The following is a 23037-nucleotide window of genomic DNA, read 5'->3' as shown; positions in this document are numbered from 1 at the left end:
GAGGGTGCCTCTGAGGGTCGTCTTTGGGTCGGTGTGAATCTGGAAGTGGAGGTGCTCGGCGGCGGCGAAGGTGTCGTTGGAGTCGGTCGTGATGCGGATGGTGTTCCTGTGGACGATGGTGATTCCTCCTCCGGTCTGGTTGACGCGGTCCCTCCTGATGATCTTGTACCAGTCCGGGATGGCGATGGCGATGTCGGGGGCGGAGGAGGCGTTCATCCAGGTTTCCGTGAGGAAGGCGACTTCTGGTGATGTTGCGTCGAGGAGGTTCCAGAGTTCCACGGCGTGTCTGTGGACGGAGCGGGTGTTGAGCAGGATGCACTTGAGGTGGTTGCTGCTGGTGCTTGGCTTGGCGGGTGCGGTGCAGGTTCGGAGGCAGGTGAACTTGCAGGTTTTGCAGGTGAAGGGTCCGTGGATGCGTTTCGGGGCGGCCCAGCAGCAGGCTGGGTTCCGGCCGGCATTGAGTGCGTTGAGGGCGGCGGCGTCGTAGGTCTGCCGGGGCGTCTTGCATCGGCGGGGGCCAGGGGTCCTGGCACTGGGCGCGGTCCAGGCGCGGACGTGCGCAGACGGGATTGCCTTTGGCGCGCCTTCGGCGCACAATCTGCGCGCCCGCTGCGCGTGCGGGTGACATAAGTAAGGAGCCGGGAGGGAGGAGCAGCTGGGTTGCGGGAGCGGGGCGGCGAATGGGCAGGAGGGGGGCGGGGCCGCCGGGAGTCAGCGGCGGGAAAGTGTCGGCCCAGCGGCGGCTGGGGCGTCCTAGGCAGCAGCGAGGCAGGAGCGTCAAGCGGCAGAAAAGCGAGGCAGAAGTCGGCGGGAGCAGCGGTGAGTGGGGGCGACCTCGCCTGGAAGTATAGGGTGAGGTGTGGAGGGAGGGGGCAAAGAAGCAGCCCGCCAAACATACTGAACTGCATAAAACTGACCGAGCCCCCACAGCTGAAGGAAACAGCCTTAATCTCACAGCCTTTACCATGCAGGACCTTCACCTGCAGTCTTTACCACGCAGGTAAATAGTTGTTCGTTTAACCACACAGTACTTTACTATGCAGGTTATGTATTTTTTTTAAATTACAGACTTGTATGGTAAGCTTGAAAAAATATTTTGGGGTTTAGGAATGGGTAGAGATAAAGGGGGTAAAGGTGGGTTGAGGGTAGGTTAAGGTAAATGGAGGGGAGGTTGACTTGAGAGTTCAGGGGTGGGTAGTAGTAAAGGGGAGGTGGGGGTGACTTGAGGGCTCAGGGGTGGGTAAAGGAAGGTGGGGGTGACTTGAGGGCTCAGGGGTGGATGGAGGTGAGGGTGACTTGAGGGCTCAGGGGTGGGTAGGGGTAAAAGAATGTGAGTGACATGAGGGCTCAAGGTTAGCTAGACGTAAACGGAGGTGAGGATAAATTGAGAGTTCGGGGCTGAATAGATGTAAAAGGAGGTGAGGGACACTTGAGAGCTTGGGGTATGTAGAGATAAAGGGAGACAAGGGTGACTTGAGGGTTAGGGGTATGTAGAGGTTAAGGGAGGCGAGAGTGCCTTGTGGGCTATGGGGTGGTTAAAGCGAGGTGAGGCTGACTTAAGGGCTATGGGGTGGAAAGAGGTAAATGGAGGAGAGGGTGACTTAAGGACTCAATGTTGGGTAGTGATAAAAGGAGGTGAGTGACTTGAGGGCTCAAATGTATGTAGTCGTAAATGGAGGGGAGGATGAATTGGGAGCTTTAGGGGTGGATAGAGGTAAAGGGAGGTGAGGGTGACTTGACGACTCTGGGGTGAGAAGTGTTAAAAGGAGGCGAGTGACTTGGGGGGCTCAAGGTGATGTACAGGTAAATGGAAAGAAGGATAAATTGGGGGCTATGGGGTGGGTAGCGGTAAAATGAGGTGAGTGACTTTAGGGCTCAAGGTTAGCTAGATCTAAAGGGAGGTGAGGATAAATTGAGGGTTCAAGGCTGAATAGAAGTAAAAGGAAGTGAGGGAAACTTGAGAGCTTGGAGTGGAGTATGTAGAGGTAAAGGGAGGCGAGGGTGACCTGAGGGCTCAAGGTTATGTAGCGGTAAATGGAGGCGAGGATGAATTGAAGGCTCGTGGATAGAGGTAAAGGGAGATGAGGGTGACTTGAGGACTAAGTAGCAGGTAGCGGTAAAAGAAAGTGGATGACTTGAGGGCTCAAGGTTATGCAGAGGTACATGGAGGTGAGGATGAATTGAGGGTTCAGGGATGAATAGATGTAAAGTGGGGTGAAAGAGTCTTGAGGTGGCTAGAGGTAAAAGGGAGGTAAGGACGACGTGTGGGCTCGGGGTGGGGGTGGTTGTGGTAAAGGGAGGCGAGGAGAACTTGAGTTCCGGATAGGTAAAAGTAAAGGGAGGTTGGAAGGTGAGGGTGACTTGGGGGTTAAGAAGTGAATAGCAGTAAAGGGAGGTTAGGGTGTATTGAGGGTTGGGTAGAGGTGAAGGGAAGTCAGGGTGACTTAAGGGTTCAGGGGTAAAAGGAGGTGAGGATTACTTGATTGGATAGTATAATATGATTCGGCTGGTCATTGTTCAGTATAGAAATGAATGGTATGGCCAGTCATTGTATGGTATGGCCTGTTATTGTATGGTATGGCCTGTTACTGTATGGGATGTTATTCTATGGCCTCTTATTGTATACTATGGTATAATATGTTAGGGACTGTCACTGTATTGTACGGTATGGCCTGTTATTGTATAGTATGGAGTGGTATGGTTTGTTATTATATAATATAGTATGTCATTTCTGTTAATTTAAGGTATCGTATGTTGTGTTATGGCATGGCCCGTTATTGTTGAGTATAGTATGCTAGGAGTATGGTACGTTATTGAAGCGTACAATGTATGACCTGCTAACAGAATACAACCACATGCATTTAGGCAAGCGCTAATATTAAACAGTTAGTACAATTTAAAACATATAACTTATGCTGACTTTCCCAAATTGGGTAGAAAGGCGGCATTACACGGAATATGATCAAAATGAGTATGGTCATAAACACACCCTTGGTGAATGCTTCAACATTTAACTTTATTAAAATACAATACATTTTTTTCATGTGTGTTTTGAAAAATCTGGAAAGCAAACGCTGAGTGATGGGAGTGGTAGGCCAAAAGCAAAAAAGCAAATAAGACGAGGCAGAAAAGCAGCTAAAAACAAGATGGAGCAGTAAAAGAATAGGTAAAAAGAACATACAAAGAATATACACTCGCAGAAAAAAAAGTGTACAACAATCCAAGCCCAAGCAGCATGGCAAAACAATAATCAATAAATCAATCTGTACTTGGTCCATGCTCCAGGGAACAAAAGAAAAACACGGAGACATGAAGACAACATGCACTCACCAATGAAAAGGAAGAAAATAAGAATGACATTGAAACCAACCAATGATAAGTGATGGGCAGGCTAAAAGCCTCTTTTTAGAGATTTGTTTTTCAAAGAATGAATAGATAGTCGTAAACCACAGGTAAGACCTAAAAATCCCCCAAATGTAAAAAATAAAAATAAACATTTAAAAATACTAAGGCATGGACATCATTGCAGACATCATGCTCTAGTTTGCAGTAACTGGTAATGGCACAAATGCCATCTTTAGAGAGACAAATTTAAAATACGCCTTCAACAAGTACACTGGTGTGTCAGAGAAGCAGTTTTTAAGCCAGTGGTGTGGGTTCCATGGAGAAATTCAGGATTGCTTAAAAGAACTAAGCCTCTGGGTACACTGCTGGATCCAGTGATTTAATCAGACCTTGAAAAGGGCATCTGGGCAAACTGGAATCTGTTGTTCAGCATGATAACAATTTCAGGACCGTGTAGCTGGATCCCATTTTCAATTAACGGGTTTTGAGGAGGGATCGATGGTTAAGTGAGGTTAAGCAAGACTAGGAAACAAAGTTTGCCATACACTGCCTGCAGAGAGGGAGCCAGTTCCTGCCACCCAGGCAGCTTACTTTTGAAAATACTAGGCAACCCTTAAAAATGATACCAAAATAAATTAGCTCACTGAGAAAGGGGCAATGACTAACCTTTGGATCGTAGTAATGTGGGCATATTACAAGCCAAATATTACCCAGACGTGCAGATTAGCATTTTCTTCTCTGCCCCCTCACCTCAAGTATAAAACATGCTTCTACAGTTTGTTAGACAGGCCCCCCTCTTCTACAACTAGGAAGGAATTGAAAATATTTCTTCCCCAGCACCAACTTCCGTCAACCTATGCAGTCTGTACAGCTACCCATTAGTCCAGTTATGCCTCCTCATCACCGAACTACTAGCCAGCCACCTGAGGCTGTCTGCCTCCAGCCTATGGGTAACAATACCCAAGTGAAGTGTGACTAAGTGGCCTCCGTGTGGATGTAACACTGATCTTAAAGCTTTGCACTGGTCTGTGATAATTTGACTCTGCCATTCGGACACACCATGTTAAATCTTCCACCAGGCCACTGATCTTCCCTACAATCTCTAAGCCATCTCCACCCCGATTTACTGTACTATTGAATTGCGCACCATTCTCTCTATAAAGCGCAGCACTGCTCTCTGACAGAAAGGCGGGCCTTTAAAAACTTCTAAAAACAAGAAGCACTCTTCCTCTCCACCGGACAATGACTTAGAGGCAATCTGCCCTTGGGCTCTCTAGGTTAGATAGACTCAGTCACAGTAAACCTCTGCAGCCCTTCTCAAAGCATTTCTGGTAAACTCTGAATGTCTCAGGTGGGAGAGATGGGCGTCACAAGCTCGTTGGCAGGTGCTCAACTTAACCTGCTGATCTGGTTTCCGAACAGAACACACGGCTGTTAGACACCGAGGGCTTACACAGCCGTCCTCTGATCAGAGCAGACTACCGTTTGCAGGACACAACTGGTGCAAACTTACAGATCCAGAAAAAGTCGAATAATTTTGTCAAGTGGAAATATTTTATGTTGATTGGCTAGAATACCAATACACTTTTTCTAATTCAAAGTACCGAATTTAGAATATAAAAGCAGGTATTACAAAGATAATCCACATTAGTGTCAAAAGTGAAGTTTAAAGCTAAGCATGAAGCAAGGATTTTATTATTTAAAGTGTTATCGAAGAACTGTTTTTTTCAGGAGGTAGTTGCTTAACCTTAATCAGAGCATTCGGGAAAGAGTGAAACTGGAAATACCACTTTGCAGTTAGCCTCTTATCAAAGCGGTGCCTCCCCTATCACACGAAACCATCTCCTAAAGGTTTCCCCAAGTTTTCACCACTAAAAAAACTAAAAAGGAAGAGCTACTTCTCTCTTAAAGTAAGCACGCAGCTACCATGTCCAACCCTCGGTGTATAATTTACACATGCAAAATGAAAGAAAAAAAAATCACAAAGAAACCTGCCAGTGTTTTCAAGCAAAAGTCTGTTATTTTCACCACAAGATGGTGTTTTCAAACCAACTTCAGCCGGGAAGTGAGCCCAATGTGACTTTTGCACTGTCTCTTGCTGGAACAAACAGCAGAGAAGTCGACCGAGTCAGACCTCTCCCCTGCACCAACTAGATGAATCTGGACCGAATAATAAACACAATTAAGGAAGGAAAAAAGCTCAGCGGATTTCTGCATTCTACAGAATAGCGTGGTCGGTCTTGTTCACGCACACAGGCATCCTTTCTTGCAGTTGGAGCATATTCGATGGTGTGTAGCATGACCGAGTAAAATATATATATTTATGCGATACAACATGGGGAAGAGGGTCGGCCTAATTCTGCCATTGGCTAACTACAATGTGAGTGGCGGCATTCTACTCTTTCACAGAGAGCACATGCATAGTAGTTCCCTTCAGTGCAAGGGACTACTATTAATGTGTGCGCTTTTTTTTAGTTAAAAAATTTTTTTGCTTACAATTTATTTATTTTAATATAGGTGAGCGTCCAGCAGCTCCCCCAACAAAGTTTTACTTAAAAAACTCAAAACAAACAAACAAAGCCAGAAGGCTGGCACTGGGTTGGCTTTGCTAGCGTGAATCAGAAACATGTCACTCTCTAGTGGGTTGAAGAAAAACGTGAATGACACAACAGACCAATGAACGAAGAGGGCTGACTGAAACCTCTGTAAGAAAGTATACTAAACATTTAATTTTAGTAAAATCAAAAAAAGGTCTTGGCTAACGCCAGGCCTAAAAACACACTGACTACTAAATGCAGTATCACAAATCATAGGGATTCTTCTACCACTTGCACAATTGAGTACTGTAGGAGGCTGGCTTAGAATGAATATATGATTATACCACGATTTCAATTACCACGCATGGCTTTACCACGCGAATTTTACATCGCAAGTGGCTTTACCACGCTGGTATTTACAACGTAGGATTTTACTACGCCTAGAAACGTCTTACCTGCACGTCTTTCTCTACGAGCCCTTACTTCCATCCTCCATTGAAACAAGCGTCTAAACACGTATACCAAAATAAAAAAAGGACTGTTTTTTTGACGTACACGGCACGTCTTTGGGGGAGGCTCTTTCCTTTTTCTTTTAAAATTATGTTCGTTTTTTTTTTTAAAGTAAACTGCTTGTTATTTTTTGGGGGGGAGACCCCCCCCAGCCCCCCTCTGCCCACCGCTTGTTATTTTTGGGGGGGGAGACCCCCCCCAGCCCCCCTCTGCCCCCCAAGCCCACGCAGAACGACTCGAAGGAATACCACATCTCCCCCCCAGCCCGTGGTAAAGACGTCGTGGAAGGCACCCTGCGTGGAAGGCACCCTGCGTGGTAAGTGTCACGTGGTAAATGTTAGTAGTGGTAATGCCTTCGTGGTAAATGATGTTTCCCGCTTAGAATATGGTGCTCACTTGTGGAAGTGTAGCACCCTGCACTAATCCAGACAACCCTTATGGTGATTTTAGTGGTATTTGACAACCTTGGAAAGCTCTCAGAGTGGTAGATGCGGAAAGCAGCATTAAGGCTTAGTCCTGTAGGAGTGTAAAGCAGCTTGTTTTACTAACACTAAATCTTATAGTATGGGTTAAGTGAAAAAGAACCACGCAGGGTAGTTATAAAAATATGAATTTATTATTAACACTCACTAACACGATACAGTATCTCCTACCCGGAGATATATGCATAATACACACAATAATTGTCAATAGAATAAGCGAGAAGCACAAATGCACAGTGGTCCCCAAGGGGAGACCACCAAACCATATACTAAAATAGTGGAAGGCGACCAACAACTCAAGTCAAGAGTGGACCCAGAAGACGTAGAAGAGTCGGGGTCCCAAGGAAGGTGAGTATCTAGGAACCCCACGGAGGTCGTGTGCAGTGTGGGAACACAACTGCGTACTCATTTCAAGTCAATGGGCAAGTCGCGGTCACAATTTTAAAGACGGACCCGTCCCAGCGGACCATGAAGCAACCCCTTAGAGGACGGAAAGTTGGAGAGCCACTCATCCCATGGATACCCAAGGAACCAGGATACCTACACCAGGGAAGTCAGGTGAAAGTGGCGTCGGAAACCGCCGTAGGCCACAATGGAGGACCTCAGGAAGATGCCACTGATGAAGAATGTGAGAAGAGTCCAGTGCAACCCAAAGGTGGATTCAAGTTGAGAGGTACCTGCAAGCAGAGGGGACAGAGTCTACGCCACTCAGGAGTGCCCAGGAGGCACAGAAGACGAATGCCCCCGATGTCAGAGATGCAGGAGAGTCGACGGTGCCCTTTAAGTTGAGCTGTACAGACTCAGCAACACGGACGAAGACCAGGAGCGGTTCACGAGCTGTCCCACATCGGATATCAGAGCCAAGGGGTCAGTGTCCAGCACGAGCGCCAACAAGCCTTGGCAGCAGCAAACAACGTAGTTGAAGATAAAGATGCAGTGTCGGGATCAGCAAGGTCCAAGTGACTCACCACGAGCAGGTAAGTCAGAGTAGGCCCTGAGCAAGCAGGGGAGCCCACTGGAGCCAAAGAAGACCCTCGAGAGGACCCCGGGCCAGAAGCACAGGAGTCGCAAGAGGACATTGAGCAGCTCACCAGAGGATTAAGACTCACGGTGCAAAGGATGCGATGTAGGCAAAGATCTTGGCTGTAGGAGATGCTTTAGGCTGGAGTTCCTTGGAGCCCTAGGATCTCTGGAGATCAGGGGTTCTGTTCCAGCGGTTCCAACGAGGGATACTGGCCTCAAACTCGGTGAGAAGACAGTGCAAGCCTTGAGGGAGTTGCAGAACCACCACCAGTGTTGCTGAGCCTTTCGAGGTCCGTGGGAGCACACGATCAGCAGGCCGTTCAGCTGTGTTGTGGTGCCTGCTGATGCAGGTGGGAGACTCCTTCACTCCAAGGGAGATTCCTTCGGGTTTCTTGGATGTCCACAGGTCTTGTGAAGACCCTGTATGAGGCACAGGTACAGATGTTGCAGTGGACCTGCAGGACGATGAGACCAGAAGCAGCAGGAGTCTTCCCACTTGCAGTCTTGGTTCCCAAAGCGAAGTCCAGAGTGCCCAAACGGTTGAAGTAGAAGTGGATTTGGATCTGAATCTTGTCCCACGACGAATCTAAGGAACCACCAACAACAAAGCCCTTAAGTATCCTATATAAAGTGTTGGGACTATCCAGGGGTCCCTCCCACTGGAGGGGCCGGACAGTTTCGTGCCAGAGCGGGAGCCAACAGCTCCCTGAACTGGTTCCAACTGGAATATGCGAGGAGGGCACCAAAAGTGCTCTTCAAAGTAGTCTAGTGGCGCTGGCAAGAGCCCCCACCCTGACCCAATACATTAAATCCTGTCTGGGAAGTGGTCACACCACACTGACAGGAAACCTATTGTCCTGCCTTCCCCTGCTCGAGCTTGGCTCAGCAGCAGGAGAGCAGAGTCGTATCTCTGGTTGGCAACAGCCATAGTTTGCTGTCCTGGTCTAGAAGACTGGTACCGTGAGCACGGAGGGCCTCCCGGGGGACCTTTACAGTGCATGGAATCATACCTCGGGTGGTATGATTCCAACATGCTTGATACCAAACAAGACAGAGTTCATTACAGCCAGTTTAGAGATGGTCATCGAATAACGACGCATGGTCACTCTATGTATCTTAATCTTAATGGCTGATGCACATACAACCTGGGAGAATGGACTCCGACGGTTGTAGGGATGTCCTGCTCAGGCAGAGGCTTTCTCACACTTAGAACCGGGAACCCTGCCATCAGTATTAAAAGGCCTGCCTCAGGGGTGACATAGGTTTCAGGTGCAGTGACCCCTGACCCCAGATATAAGAAAACTTCTATCTGTCATAAGTGGTGCTAGCAACAGCTTACACAGGCTGCAATGGCAGGCATGTAGTCACAGTCTAAGCGGTGTCTTACTATTGGCATAATACATGTTTCAGCCTATGGGAGACCCTTGGTGCACCTAAGCCCTGGGTACCTTAGTACCATATACTAGGGACATAAAAGGCTACACCAGTAGCCAATCTGGAGTGTACCCAAGTACTCGCCATGTCCAATTTAGGGAAGTAGCACTGAGACTGGGGTCCTGGTTAGCAAGATCCCAGTCAGACTTGTCAGTAAAACAATGTCACCAGCAAAAAGTGGGGGTGACCATGAAAGCAGATCCTACTTTCCTACAACTACCAGCAAATAAAGCTGGAAATCTAGCTTACATGGGGATAAATGGATTCCATAAAAAGTCCCTTCACACAGCCAGCAGTGATAAGCTGCCCTAATGTCACTTACCTGCTCCTATAGAACTCTGTGCAGCCTTCATTACATTATAGGCGTCTGAAGGCCTACAACATTTTGTATGGGTCATGTTTTCCCCCCTTCTGACATTGATAATAGGATGTACTCCTCCCTCAGCTCAAATGGTCACTCAAACAATGTGCTTAAATGTGCCATCCAGTGTAGAGAAAAAAGAATGGTTCCCTTTATTCAGTCCTCCATCACTAACAATCACCAACAATAGGCATTCCAGAATGATCTTTTATTTGATCAGATCTGCTAGAGTTTTATGATCTATAGTGACCTCATTCACTTGATGGCTCCTTTACAGGTTCCTAGTGAGACTTGCATATAAAAAGGACTGGGGGAAAGGAGACACAAATGTTCAAGATGACCTTTTGGTTATTGCCAGTCAAGACTGAAGCAACATAAAACAATTTTTACCACCAAGAGAGATTCTGCTGAAGCTTAAATCCTACCCTATACATTTAATTTCCTGGTCCTTTATGTAATTTTTCTCGAATATGAAGAAAAGGTTTTAACGACCCTGCTACTTGAAAAAGTGATATGATCAAAGCCATCCATCTTGTAATAAAGTCAGGTCAGAGGTCCAGATTGTACTATTACATTTCAATGTACGTGTAACTCTATAGCGACCTAGCAAATAACCTGTATTCAGACACAAAAGTACTAGCAACATCGTGTCCAATAAAAGGATGCATGCATGCAGATAAGTAGTTTCCTTTTACAGTAGAAGTTCTTGCCAAATCAACTACTCATAGGCCACCCGACCTTTTCCACAATGCAAGGTAATACAAAATTACCTCTGCATTCCTCGTCATCTATCCAGTCATAACCAATGAGGTAGTATCCAATCAGAGACAGGAAACACTTGCTAGCCCCACCCACCCTCCGGCTAAGGGTTATAACAACAATAGCCTTACCATAGCACTTCCTGTTTCCTGTCTCCGGTGGGATACAAGGGACGCTGAGGTAACTGCTGGGCTTTTGCCTCCAACAAAGTTGCTGGCTTTTCTCTCTCTGCTGGGCTTTGGGGAGCGGGGCGCAGTTATGGTCTCCTGCAACTCCAGGTTCCTATTTCCCCAGGTAGAACTGCCTGCTGGGCTGGAGTGTTCTCCAGGTGTGCCCTCATGCTGGTTGGCTTAGGCTGATCAGAGCTCCCGCACGGTCAGCGTGTTGGTAACTACAGCGGTCACCGCATGGGGTTGCCCGCGTGGTTGCCATACATAGTTTGAGGAGGGAGACAAAGCTCCTCGGTTCTCCTTGTCAGCTAGGGCTCCACTGACTTCATATGTTGCCTGTCTCATCCGCTGCATGTTTGGGGTGTGAGGGGGTAATGGAGGAGCATGGCTCTCAGTTTGTGTGCCAATGGGAGCTTACCTCCCGTCTAGCTGCAGCCAAGCGGCGATGGTGCAGCTGGGATCTGCACAGTGGACCACTGCTGTCCATGACAGCGCTTGCCCACGATGCCTTCTGAGGTTACAGCCTCATGCAGGGTGGCGTTTGACAGCATTATTATAAGATGTCCTGTCAATCGCATGTTGCTCATGTCGAATGCGGTTTTAACTACATTGTTCGGCTGCTTATATCCGTTGATGAGCCGGGTTGTGGCTCATTGTACTGCTCTTGGTATGGTGCTGATCTCCCTCTGCTGGCTGCCCTACAGGTAAGCATGCTGGGAAGAGGAGGCATTGTTCACCCACATCTTCTTCCGTGGGGAGTTCAGCTCCTGCCCCTAAGGCTAAGAAACTGGATGACGAGGAGAGGCTTAAGCAGCTTATTTTGGAGACCGTGGCTTCAGTCAAGAGGAAGAAGCCTGGTTCACATTCTGGTGGTGGGCAGGAGCTGTATTCAGACATTTCCAGCTCGATTTCGTCTGAGGATCCCTGGAACATGAGTTACATGGAACATAATGGAAAGTAAATCTCTAAGACCATGTTGCCGGACATTCTTTCCCATGTGAGTGAGAAAATGGGCTTGCCCGATGAGGAGGTGGCCAGCACTTCCAAGGACATGGTGTTGCCACAATTTTGGAAGCATTCTACTAGAGCCCTGTCCATTCATTCCTTTGTGATGGATGTTTTGAGTGAGTGAGTGGAAGGATCCTGAGTGTATTCGGATGACTTGCTTCATGTCCAGGCTTTATCCTTTAAGGGATATGGAAGATTTGAATCCTGAATCAGTCCACGTGAAGTGTATTGTGACCAGTCTGGTAGGGCGCCCATCAATGGCGGAGGATAATGTCCTTAAGGAGGGGAATGACAAAAAGATAGACTTCTCTTTGATGAAGCCCAATGCAGGGTCTCACCTTGCCATTCTTTCTGGTATATATAGAGCGTATGTTGCGCGGTCGCTATTGTCAGACTTCAAGGCATTGTTCACTACTATGCAGGAAGGTGGACGTTGTCCTGAGCTTTTGGATTCTATGGAGCGCCAGACTGAATTCCTTTTGGACATTGCATTTGATTCAGTGAGAGTATCAGCTTTCTCCTATGGTGCTTCCATTGCGGCCAGGTGCAATCTATTGCTAAAATTGTGGAACGCAGAGGCTGCACAGAAAATTGATGGCTTTGAGATTGCCAAAAAGTCTTGGACATGTAAATGGCAAAGGGCTGGAGGAAAAAGTTGCATAAGGTTTTCAAGGAGTGGAAACATTATTTTTACTTTAGGAAGCAGCCTTTCTTCTCTTTGGCAAAGTCCTTTCGTCAGCCTTCCCGTCTGCAGAGGTATGCCTTCAGGGGTTAGAAGGACAAGGCAAGGGTTTTCCCAAAAAAATCCAGAGGAAACCCCCTCAGGATTCGGGAAACCTTAATCAGGGTTCCGGACTATGCCGCCACCAGGAAACAGGTTGGGGTGACACCAGAGGTTGTTGGGAAGGTGCATTGTTTCCTGGTGTCTTAGCGTCACATGGCGTCGGACAAGTGGGTGTCGAGTGTCCTGCCAGGGCACATGGCGGCCTCTGTTTTCCTGGTGCCGTGGACCAGATCAAACATTCGCCCCTTGTTGTGGCACCTACACCGGCTTGTTAGTTTCCCGATTTTGGATTTGGCCTTGGAGGTCCACGTGTCTCCGGATGTTGTGCGCAACCTACAATGGTGGCTGGACTCCTCAAATCTCATCAAGGGCATGTGGATATGTCCATCTCCACTGACTGTGCTGACTACGGACGCCAGTTCTCTGGGTTGGGAAGCAACTTTGGGTCGGTGGTCCATTTAGGCTCGTTGGACCCAGTCAGAGGCCCTGCAATCCTTCAACTAGAAGAGCTGTCTGCGTTGGAGAGGGCCCTTCATTAGTCCCGGACCCACCTGTCCGATTGCAATGTTCTGGTGCGTTCTGACAATCCTGTGTCTACGGGATATGTGAATCATCAGGGCAGCCCTCACACTCGGTCATTGATTCGGTGGCTTGTGCTGTGGCCAGTTGGGCGGAGCTGCATTTCCAGGTCATTTCTGCTCAACACATCCAGGGTATGGACAACAAGGTAGTGGATGACGAGCCGCAAGTTTCCGTCATATCAGGATTTGTGTCTGCCTCCCAGAGTGTTCCGCATAATCTGCCAAAGGTTCGAATGCCTAGAGATGGATTTGTTTGCCTCCAGTACCAATGCTCAGCACCTGACATTTTGCTCCAGGATTTCGGAGGTGGGGGCCTGCGGCATTGATTGACTGTCGATCCTTTTGTCTCCGAGGTTCATGTATGCCTTCCCTCCATTTCCACTCATTCAGACATTTCTTTTGAAGGTTCTGAGGGAAAAGGCTCCAATGGTGGCTGTGTTACCGTACTGGCCATGGAAATTGTGGTTCCCTCTGCTGCTGAGTCTGGCTCTGGGACCTCCTTGGATCTTGCCTCGGGGACTGTCTTCTCTGCCATCGCTCACTGGTCCCTCTCACCCTATTGGCTTGGAGGTTGAATGGTGGACTCTAGCGAGGAAAGGTTTGCCAACCCACATTATTTCTGTGGTCCAGGGTTCACATAGGGGCTCTACTCTGTGCTATTCTAAGCACTTGTCTGCTTTCGACACGTGGTGTTCGCTTCATGGTCTCTCTTCTACATTATGTCCAGTTTCTTCAATGCTTCAATTGTTTTTGGCTGGTTTTCCGAAGGGCCTTGCACTGGCGCTGTTGAAGGGCTAGTGGGCTGCTAACAGGGTCTTGAGGGATTCTGCTTCTTCTTTCTCCGATGCAGGGCCGTTGGTTTTCCAGGTTGATCAGAGTTTCTCTCTTAATTCCCCTGTTCTTCTGTACCAGCATGGGATATTTCTCTGGTCCATCAAGCTATTCAGTCCTCTCCTTTTGAGCCCTTGGCTTCTGTGGATTTGAAGCTCTTGTCTTTTAAAGTGGCTTTCCTGGTGGCGGTCACGTCAGCAAGGCAGTTGGGGACTGTCTGCCCTGAGGTGTTCACCTCCATTTCTTAGGTTCCCGGAGGATGCTGTGTTGTTGAGGCTGGATCCTGGGTTCTTCCCCAAGGTTCGTTCTAAGTTTTATACCTTACAGAACCTGGTGTTGTCTTCTCTCTGTCCTGCTCCTTCTGCTCCTGAGGAACAGTTGTTACACACCCTGGATGTGAATTGTGACTTATCTGTTTATGTGGACAGGTCTGCTGAATCCCGTTCTTCTGCAGGTTGTGTGTCACTTTAGGTCTTGCAAGGCAAGGGAAGGCTGCATCTAAGATGACTCTGAGGCATTGGATTAAGGACAAAATCTCTTTGAAGCATCAGGGAGCTGCTTTGCCGTGTCCTTCCAATGTTCAAGCAAGGTCTACTAGAGGAGTTTCGGCCTCGTGGACCGCTTTTAAGGGAGTGCCCTTGGAGGAGATCTGTTGGGCTCGGATTTGGGCTTCTGAACATACCTTTATCAGACATTACCATTTGAATTGAGCTCAAACTGACCGTTTGAATTTTTGGGAGTTCGGCTTTGCATGCTGTGGAGCCTCCTGCTCCGTTTGAATTGTTCTTTGGATATGGCATTAAACTTCACTGTGGGGTGCTTCTATCCGTTGTGGTTCTTTGATTCAGATGGTATTTCAAAGACCTTCTATTTATATATCTGCTTTGGTATACCTCATTGGTTATGACTGGGGTGAGGGACGTAGAGGTAATCCCCTGATTATTTACCGGTAATCCTCATTACTTTTAGTCCTACTCGTTCTCGACCCAGTCATTCTTCCCACCCACCCTCCTGGTATCAGGCTTTTGTGTAGCATGGTATTTTTGTATGTGCTAAGGTATGGCTATTGTATTATAGCCCTTAGCAGGAGGGTGGGTGGGGTTAGCAGGCGTTTCCTGTTTTGTTTACAGTCTGTGATTGGATACTACCTTATTGGTTAAGACTGGGTGGAGGACGAGTAGAACTAAGAGTAGTGTGGAGTACCAGTAAGTAATCAGGGCATTACTCTGTAGATTGGTGGAGAGGGTTGCACCAAAGTTTCAGACTTTACATAAATGTAAGTCTCAACTAGGAGCACATGGGTATGGATTGGGTCATCCAAATAACAACTGAATAATAAGTAATTGGACGCATTATGATGTTTGGGGACCTAAAGAATACATGCATCTCACTCTTTCACGAAACTCATTTAAATTTGGCAATTCAGACCACTAAAAAGAAACCATTTGCCTCAAACCATTAGTCGTTCATTCTACCAGAAGGTACGAGTTGTGGCCAACTCCCTGTCCAAAACAAATTCACTACTAATCTTATAGAATAAATGCATAAAGTGTGCCTAATGCACATACCATATGATTCCACACATCTTCTACACTAAGGATCAAAATAAAGATCCAGGAAACATTTTCAGTATAACTACTGACTATGAAAATGAGTTCTACTGGAAACCACTTTGTAAATTTGTCTTCGGTGTACATCCTGTGAATTTGGCAATGATAGAGACAATCTAACCCTACTTCAGATATCCGCATTGTAGACCAAACTACACAAATATGAATCACATTACTCAACAGTAAATCACAAAACATGCAAAACGATTAAAAAACAGAAACATCAGTTTCTCTTATTCGTGTTAATATATTACAAATCACTTAAAAGTAATAATTTAAATAATTTTCTAGGTCGGAAACTTTAGAAGACATTTACCAGCAAAAAGGATTAATCTATGCAAAAGGATACATTCAAATTCAAAACATGTCCATTAAAATATAGTCAAAACCTGCTCTACTATATGTTGTTACTGCAGGAGAACTTTTGAAATAGGAAAAAACAATCAGAACGTTGCTGGAATCATTTATTTTAGGACAGTTAAGAGATCATCTAGCCTCCACACAGCCGAGGAAGTGTTGTGCCCTCATCTCCTTTACCCAGTGATCTGCCTAGAATGCCTGAATCTGGTTCCACACCACGGTCTTCCTAAATCTAATTTTCAGACTGGGAGTAGTTCATGTCAACCCCCAGATGTGGACAGGTAGCAAAACACCATGTATTATAACCATATCCAAAAGAGACAACCTTGGGTATGAAAAGGATATGACCCTCTTTCGCATGATCATAGAAATCCTCGAAAAATACAAAATCTGGGTTAGGCACAGTTGGGACTCCTATATTTCACAGTAATACAAGCATCCAACGAGACCGCTTACGTGTGCTTTTCCCCCTGCAGGGTATGAATTTAAAATCAACTAAAATTACACATTGTATTGCAATTGCATATATATAGCGCTTACTACCCCCGACGAGTCCTCGAATGCAAAGAATCCCCAAGTCAGATCAGAGAACAACATACCAAGATTTCCAGCTCTGTATATTTGTATTTCAGAATAAGGCATAATTTCCTAGCGAATAAAAGAACAAGGCTAGAATTACACTATTCAGAGACTGCCGTACCGTTCATGCGACTAGCAGAGTTGGTGTATGTAAAAATGTTTGAAGAAAACAAGCAGTCTGAAAATACATCAATACGTTTAGGACTTAGAAATACGACACAGTTTCAACGCAAGTGCATAGACCTGTCTGTACCTGTTAATCAATAACAATGTATTACCACAATATAAACACAATTCCTAAAAAACGTACATGATTGAATTCTGGAATTTCCCCATCTTTTCTTAGTTTATTTACAACGTTTTGTCTCGTTTAGTATTTACATGTTCATTACATCAGCTGAATGTTTGATGTTTGGCTGAACAGTAGTAAGGAGGCAGCAGTATCATCCCTTTCGGCGTGTAAATTCGTTGCTGTAGGTGGTGCTATGGACTAAATACACAAGACAAGATAAATCTGGCAGGCGTGTGCATTCTTCCCCTATGTCATGTGTTCGATGGGGGAAGATGTGGTTACGGGAAGCCCAGTACGACTAAAGCTGTGAGTAAATGCAGCGTGATGTTGGAAAGGGGAAGCTGTAGTAGAAATAATGAGTATAAAAAGAGGATGTGTGGTGAAAGGTGGAGTAGGGAGATGTTCCGCTCCCTCCTCTCTGGTCACGCTGAGAGATCAGCTGATGCGTCAAGCGCACGACAGCCCATGGTCGTTTCCAAACGAAGGACATCACTCACTTTAGGCATTTTTCAGTTTTACACACTGTCCAAACACACCGCACATCCCGATGTAGGTGTCACACTACCCACGTATTGAATATTTATGCTTCGGGAGGCTGTGCTTTAAATTACATTGTTACAGTCAACCCCTCGAACGCATTACTGACCAGAACAAACCCGACTTGGACCGTCTGTCGCAAGACATTAATGATCTAGGAGTGTACATATAGTGGAAACTCATTCTGACCCATCATTTAGTGTGTGGTGTAACTGAATGAAAATGCTCATCTTCCATCCATGGCCAGGACACACAACCCGTGCAAGACGGAGGTGGCCCCTAACTGATCTACTAGCTTACAGGCTTCTTTCACTTACCAGCCACAAACGCAGCAACCACTATTAAACAGTGAATGAGCCTCTCCATTGCCGCAGCGATATTCGGTTTCGCCTTCCTGATCCACCACTGCTCTTCCTTCAAGAAACAGAAACGACTGCATTCAGCAAAGCACTGGTCAGAGTAACCCCATGCCACAGCAGCCAATCACCGTCCACGCAACCAGGTCCCGGAAGATGAAACAACCAATAGAAAAGTAAAGCTTTCCATTCCTAACCTGTTGTATCGCTAGAGAAATAGAGGAAGGAAATATCACTAGCCACGGGTTCCGGAAAAATGCAGTGGCCATCTTGAAGGAGTCAGAAATCATAACGTATGTTTCAAAAATTATTAATTACAGGAAAAACATGGGCACAGGCGAGTTTTATGTAAGACTACCCTTTTACTTAAATTGAGGCGCGTGCGGAAAACATTACAGTTATCAAATAATTGAAAATTTAATTTTAATGGCACTCGGAAGCGCTCACATTTGTCTTTTGATATATTACCACGGAAACGATCAACATTTTGCCTTTAATAGTAGTGGGGTTGATACCTCTCCGTAGGCAAAGGTCTTTCTATGAAAAAGAAATTACTCCAATTTCAAAACGGACGCCAAGATTACTAAACTGACAGAGTAGCCGGAATCAATGTAAAACAAGCATTTACAATGCAACGGTTTCGCCTTTGTAAAAGTTAGAGCTATTGGCATTGTAAATGACAAATTTTGTATTTATGTGTTGGTTTTGAAAACAGATAAATAAATGGCATTGTCATTTACAACGCCAATAGCTTAATCTCTCACAAATGCGAGACCTATTGCATTTGCACACACACACAGAGCACAAACACACACACAGAAATGGGGGGGAGGGACGAGTAGCAAAACCAAGGCCCAAGTGATTGGTTCTTTCTGAAATGATAGTGATGAGCTAAAATGATAGCATGGAATGCACTGCTAGTGATTTAGAGTAATTCAAGCATTTCCACGTGTCACTTTTATTCTCTCCCAGGAATGTACTGTGGTAAAAAAAAAAAACAACGAATGTGACCTTTGCACTGTAGCAACAAATGTGTAAATACATAGTTATTAATAAGGTTACTCTAAATAAAGTGTTATTGGGCCACATTTATTTTATGTCACAGCAGTGAAAATAAATATGGCCAAAAATGTACAACAATTCTACTAATAAACGTGCACACATCCACATAGTTATTACTACAGTGCAAATGTCACATTTACACACATTTTAACTCTTGCACCCTGTGGTTTTGGTTAAATAGCTTTCGTTAAACCAAGTACAAAAATGCCATAGCATAAATCATATATGCATATACGCAGAGTGTAATAAACTACAGATTCCCAGTGTTGTGGGAGGGATAAGCTTTATGACTAGCTGAAGGTTCCGTTGGTACATTTTGGAACCCTGTTACTCATGTATGACCTGGAAGCCCCGCAAACTAGTTCGCACAGGCGTTATAATCAGTGACCTGCAGATTACACAAACACATTTATGGAGAAGTACAGAATTTGATAGTGGTCCTCCATAGGGGGCCGTAACCATAGTAACTGAGAACCAAGGGGAAAGGAAAAGAGACACAAGATGGTGAAGATCACTGACTATATGAATCCCATCAGACCACCTTGGTGGTGGAATTTGCGTCATGTGGGATGTTTATTGATCATTCCAAGACGCAACCGACCTATATAGTGCCGATGCAGAAATGGATGTCAAGAAGGTAGTCGTGATAGTCATCATAAAGTGATATTTGACTAAAGTGCAGTGCCTAAAGGAAGGTAGTGAGATAAAATCGACTACATCGGCGTTGTAAAGTATTCAAAACGCACTCGATGTGTCGAAGTTAAAAACACGCCGGGTAAAGTATTTACCCAAGGGCGCTGTGAAGAACGGTCGACATGTTTCAGCTCTAGGGGCTTTCCCCCAGCTTTCTTCAGGACCATAACAAAAAAGGCTACTACAACCCAGAATGCGATGTTAAATCCAAACCCAACTATGTACTGAAAAATGGGTACATATCTACCAGGAACCATCATAGTTGAATGTCCACTGGAAGGAAAGGAGGTCATCTTCTTCCTAGAAAATAGAGTTTGATTTACAACAACACCATATGTCAAGTACGCATCTAGATATAAACACACAAGCCGCACAGGCAAAACACACTTGCATGAATAATTGACATTCTGCATTTTTAGAAAAAAGCTTAATAGCTCAAACAACATGAGGCATTTCCGCATGATGCTACTCACCCAGCCTTGTGTGGGTGAAGACCTCACCTCACCCGGCAACCGCTCGGGAGTGTGAGACCCCGCTCTATAGTGTAGATAAAAGGAAACAATGAGTACCAACCCTATAGCTTCCAAGCCAATTGCTCTACACAGAAACCCAACATAAGTGTGAAAGACCCCCTACTGCTCAAACCTCACAGACCTTACTTCTATGTGCATTGCACATGTGATGGACCCAGCTATTATAATTCCATCAGACCCAAAAACATACTCAAGTGCAATCAAGTAAGTGCTACCAATAGGTTATAAAGCATATATACCTATCAGACACGGTATATGTTCATGTGTGACCTAGTACTAGTAATTCCAAATTCCCATAATCCTGGATGATGCATTTGCCCAATGATATTAGACATCAAAGCCCTTAGTAATGACCTGAAGGAACATGGGCTTGGCGGGCCGTCATAACTAAACAGCGCAAGGTTCCTCAGCCTAACCCCAAGGCTCCACAAAACGAGATATCCATTTCCACTCTCATAAATTCAAGTTAACTGCAGCGAGACAAACAGGGGACTGACCTGTCCGTCGGTGACTCGGATAATGACCCGAGCGGAATAGGAGGTGTCGGAGAGGCCGCTTGCCTCACATATATAGCTGCCATTCATTTAAAGAAATAGCCACAATCGCCATTACATATCCGCAGACTGTAGCGTGAACGACGAGACACCACTCCCCTGCGCATGCGCATTAGCGCGTTACAGATGCAAAACGTCAGCGCATGCAGAGAGACACTGCTCTAGCGCACAGGCGCCACGACATGGAACTCACAGACAGTAACGAGTGATTCGTTACCGTCTTTGTACTGATTAAAGAAAAAAGCACAAAATGACAATTAATGGGGACAATGGTTCCTAGGGTGCCGGTAGTTTGACCGATTCCCGAGCTCAACAATAAGGCTTATCACACTCGAAGAGCTCTTAGTGAATGGTCACTAGGGTCGTAAAAACACCCTGAGTATTCGTTTTATGTCCAATTGTGGGACTATATATAGGTGTCCTACGCCCGATGTGTGTTAAAATAGGAAAGGGTGAATGAGGTCTCTCGGATGGAATCCGAATGGGGTGGAGGGGCTTGAACCCCGAGATGCAACCAGAAAAAAGGTGTAATCACTATGGAGTCACTGTGAGTGAAGCATTCCCAACAGACTGCTTATCCTGTGGAGTGCTGGATCTCCAAGTGATAACTCGTAATGAAGTTATACAGGGTCACAGTTAGATAAGGCACAGCATGGCACATAGATAGTAGGTGCCAAGACTAGGGTTTCTCAGAAAAAGGGGTTTTAATTTCACAATTATGTTAGGTGAGCTTTAAAGGATGCAACCAAAAGTGCGTTGCGTCCATTGACAAAAAGACCCGCAACTAAAAAGTTGCTCTTAATACTTACAACAAAACAGGTATATGGAGGGTCAAGGGGATATTTAATGACCTGTCTGCTCATACCCCTTAATACAATATATAACTATACAAAAAGAGCAGACCAGGTCAGGAGAATAGTGTGTAGCTGTACTAGCCAGGGTGCAATAAAGGGATGTGTGCAGGGACACAAGATGGTGAAGATCACTGACTATATGAATCCCATCAGACCACCTTGGTGGTGGAATTTGCGTCATGTGGGATGTTTATTGATCATTCCAAGACGCAACCGACCTATATAGTGCCGATGCAGAAATGGATGTCAAGAAGGTAGTCGTGATAGTCATCATAAAGTGATATTTGACTAAAGTGCAGTGCCTAAAGGAAGGTAGTGAGATAAAATCGACTACATCGGCGTTGTAAAGTATTCAAAACGCACTCGATGTGTCGAAGTTAAAAACACGCCGGGTAAAGTATTTACCCAAGGGCGCTGTGAAGAACGGTCGACATGTTTCCTATTCCGCTCGGGTCATTATCCGAGTCACCGACGGACAGGTCAGTCCCCTGTTTGTCTCGCTGCAGTTAACTTGAATTTATGAGAGTGGAAATGGATATCTCGTTTTGTGGAGCCTTGGGGTTAGGCTGAGGAACCTTGCGCTGTTTAGTTATGACGGCCCGCCAAGCCCATGTTCCTTCAGGTCATTACTAAGGGCTTTGATGTCTAATATCATTGGGCAAATGCATCATCCAGGATTATGGGAATTTGGAATTACTAGTACTAGGTCACACATGAACATATACCGTGTCTGATAGGTATATATGCTTTATAACCTATTGGTAGCACTTACTTGATTGCACTTGAGTATGTTTTTGGGTCTGATGGAATTATAATAGCTGGGTCCATCACATGTGCAATGCACATAGAAGTAAGGTCTGTGAGGTTTGAGCAGTAGGGGGTCTTTCACACTTATGTTGGGTTTCTGTGTAGAGCAATTGGCTTGGAAGCTATAGGGTTGGTACTCATTGTTTCCTTTTATCTACACTATAGAGCGGGGTCTCACACTCCCGAGCGGTTGCCGGGTGAGGTGAGGTCTTCACCCACACAAGGCTGGGTGAGTAGCATCATGCGGAAATGCCTCATGTTGTTTGAGCTATTAAGCTTTTTTCTAAAAATGCAGAATGTCAATTATTCATGCAAGTGTTTTTTGCCTGTGTGGCTTGTGTGTTTATATCTAGATGCGTACTTGACATATGGTGTTGTTGTAAATCAAACTCTATTTTCTAGGAAGAAGATGACCTCCTTTCCTTCCAGTGGACATTCAACTATGATGGTTCCTGGTAGATATGTACCCATTTTTCAGTACATAGTTGGGTTTGGATTTAACATCGCATTCTGGGTTGTAGTAGCCTTTTTTGTTATGGTCCTGAAGAAAGCTGGGGGAAAGCCCCTAGAGCTGAAACATGTCGACCGTTCTTCACAGCGCCCTTGGGTAAATACTTTACCCGGCGTGTTTTTAACTTCGACACATCGAGTGCGTTTTGAATACTTTACAACGCCGATGTAGTCGATTTTATCTCACTACCTTCCTTTAGGCACTGCACTTTAGTCAAATATCACTTTATGATGACTATCACGACTACCTTCTTGACATCCATTTCTGCATCGGCACTATATAGGTCGGTTGCGTCTTGGAATGATCAATAAACATCCCACATGACGCAAATTCCACCACCAAGGTGGTCTGATGGGATTCATATAGTCAGTGATCTTCACCATCTTGTGTCCCTGCACGCATCCCTTTATTGCACCCTGGCTAGTACAGCTACACACTATTCTCCTGACCTGGTCTGCTCTTTT

General features: G+C 45.7%; 1 protein-coding gene across 1 annotated transcript in view; it reads right to left on the bottom strand.

The window, feature by feature from the left end:
• The window catches only part of ATP6AP2 (ATPase H+ transporting accessory protein 2), a 90835-nt gene extending 73170 nt beyond the window's left edge, over positions 1-17665 (bottom strand). Inside the window, exon 1 of the mRNA XM_078658287.1 lies at positions 17521-17665. Within this exon, the coding sequence (XP_078514413.1) occupies positions 17521-17569 (49 nt within the window). The 5' untranslated portion in view covers positions 17570-17665. The remainder of the gene's footprint in view (positions 1-17520) is intronic.
• Positions 17666-23037: the final 5372 nt, after the last annotated feature.

This window comes from Lissotriton helveticus, chromosome 8, assembly GCF_964261635.1.
Source record: "Lissotriton helveticus chromosome 8, aLisHel1.1, whole genome shotgun sequence".
Lineage (NCBI taxonomy): Eukaryota > Metazoa > Chordata > Amphibia > Caudata > Salamandridae > Lissotriton > Lissotriton helveticus.
The sequence above is the reverse complement of the archived record's forward strand: the minus strand, read 5'-3'. Positions and strand labels throughout refer to the sequence as shown.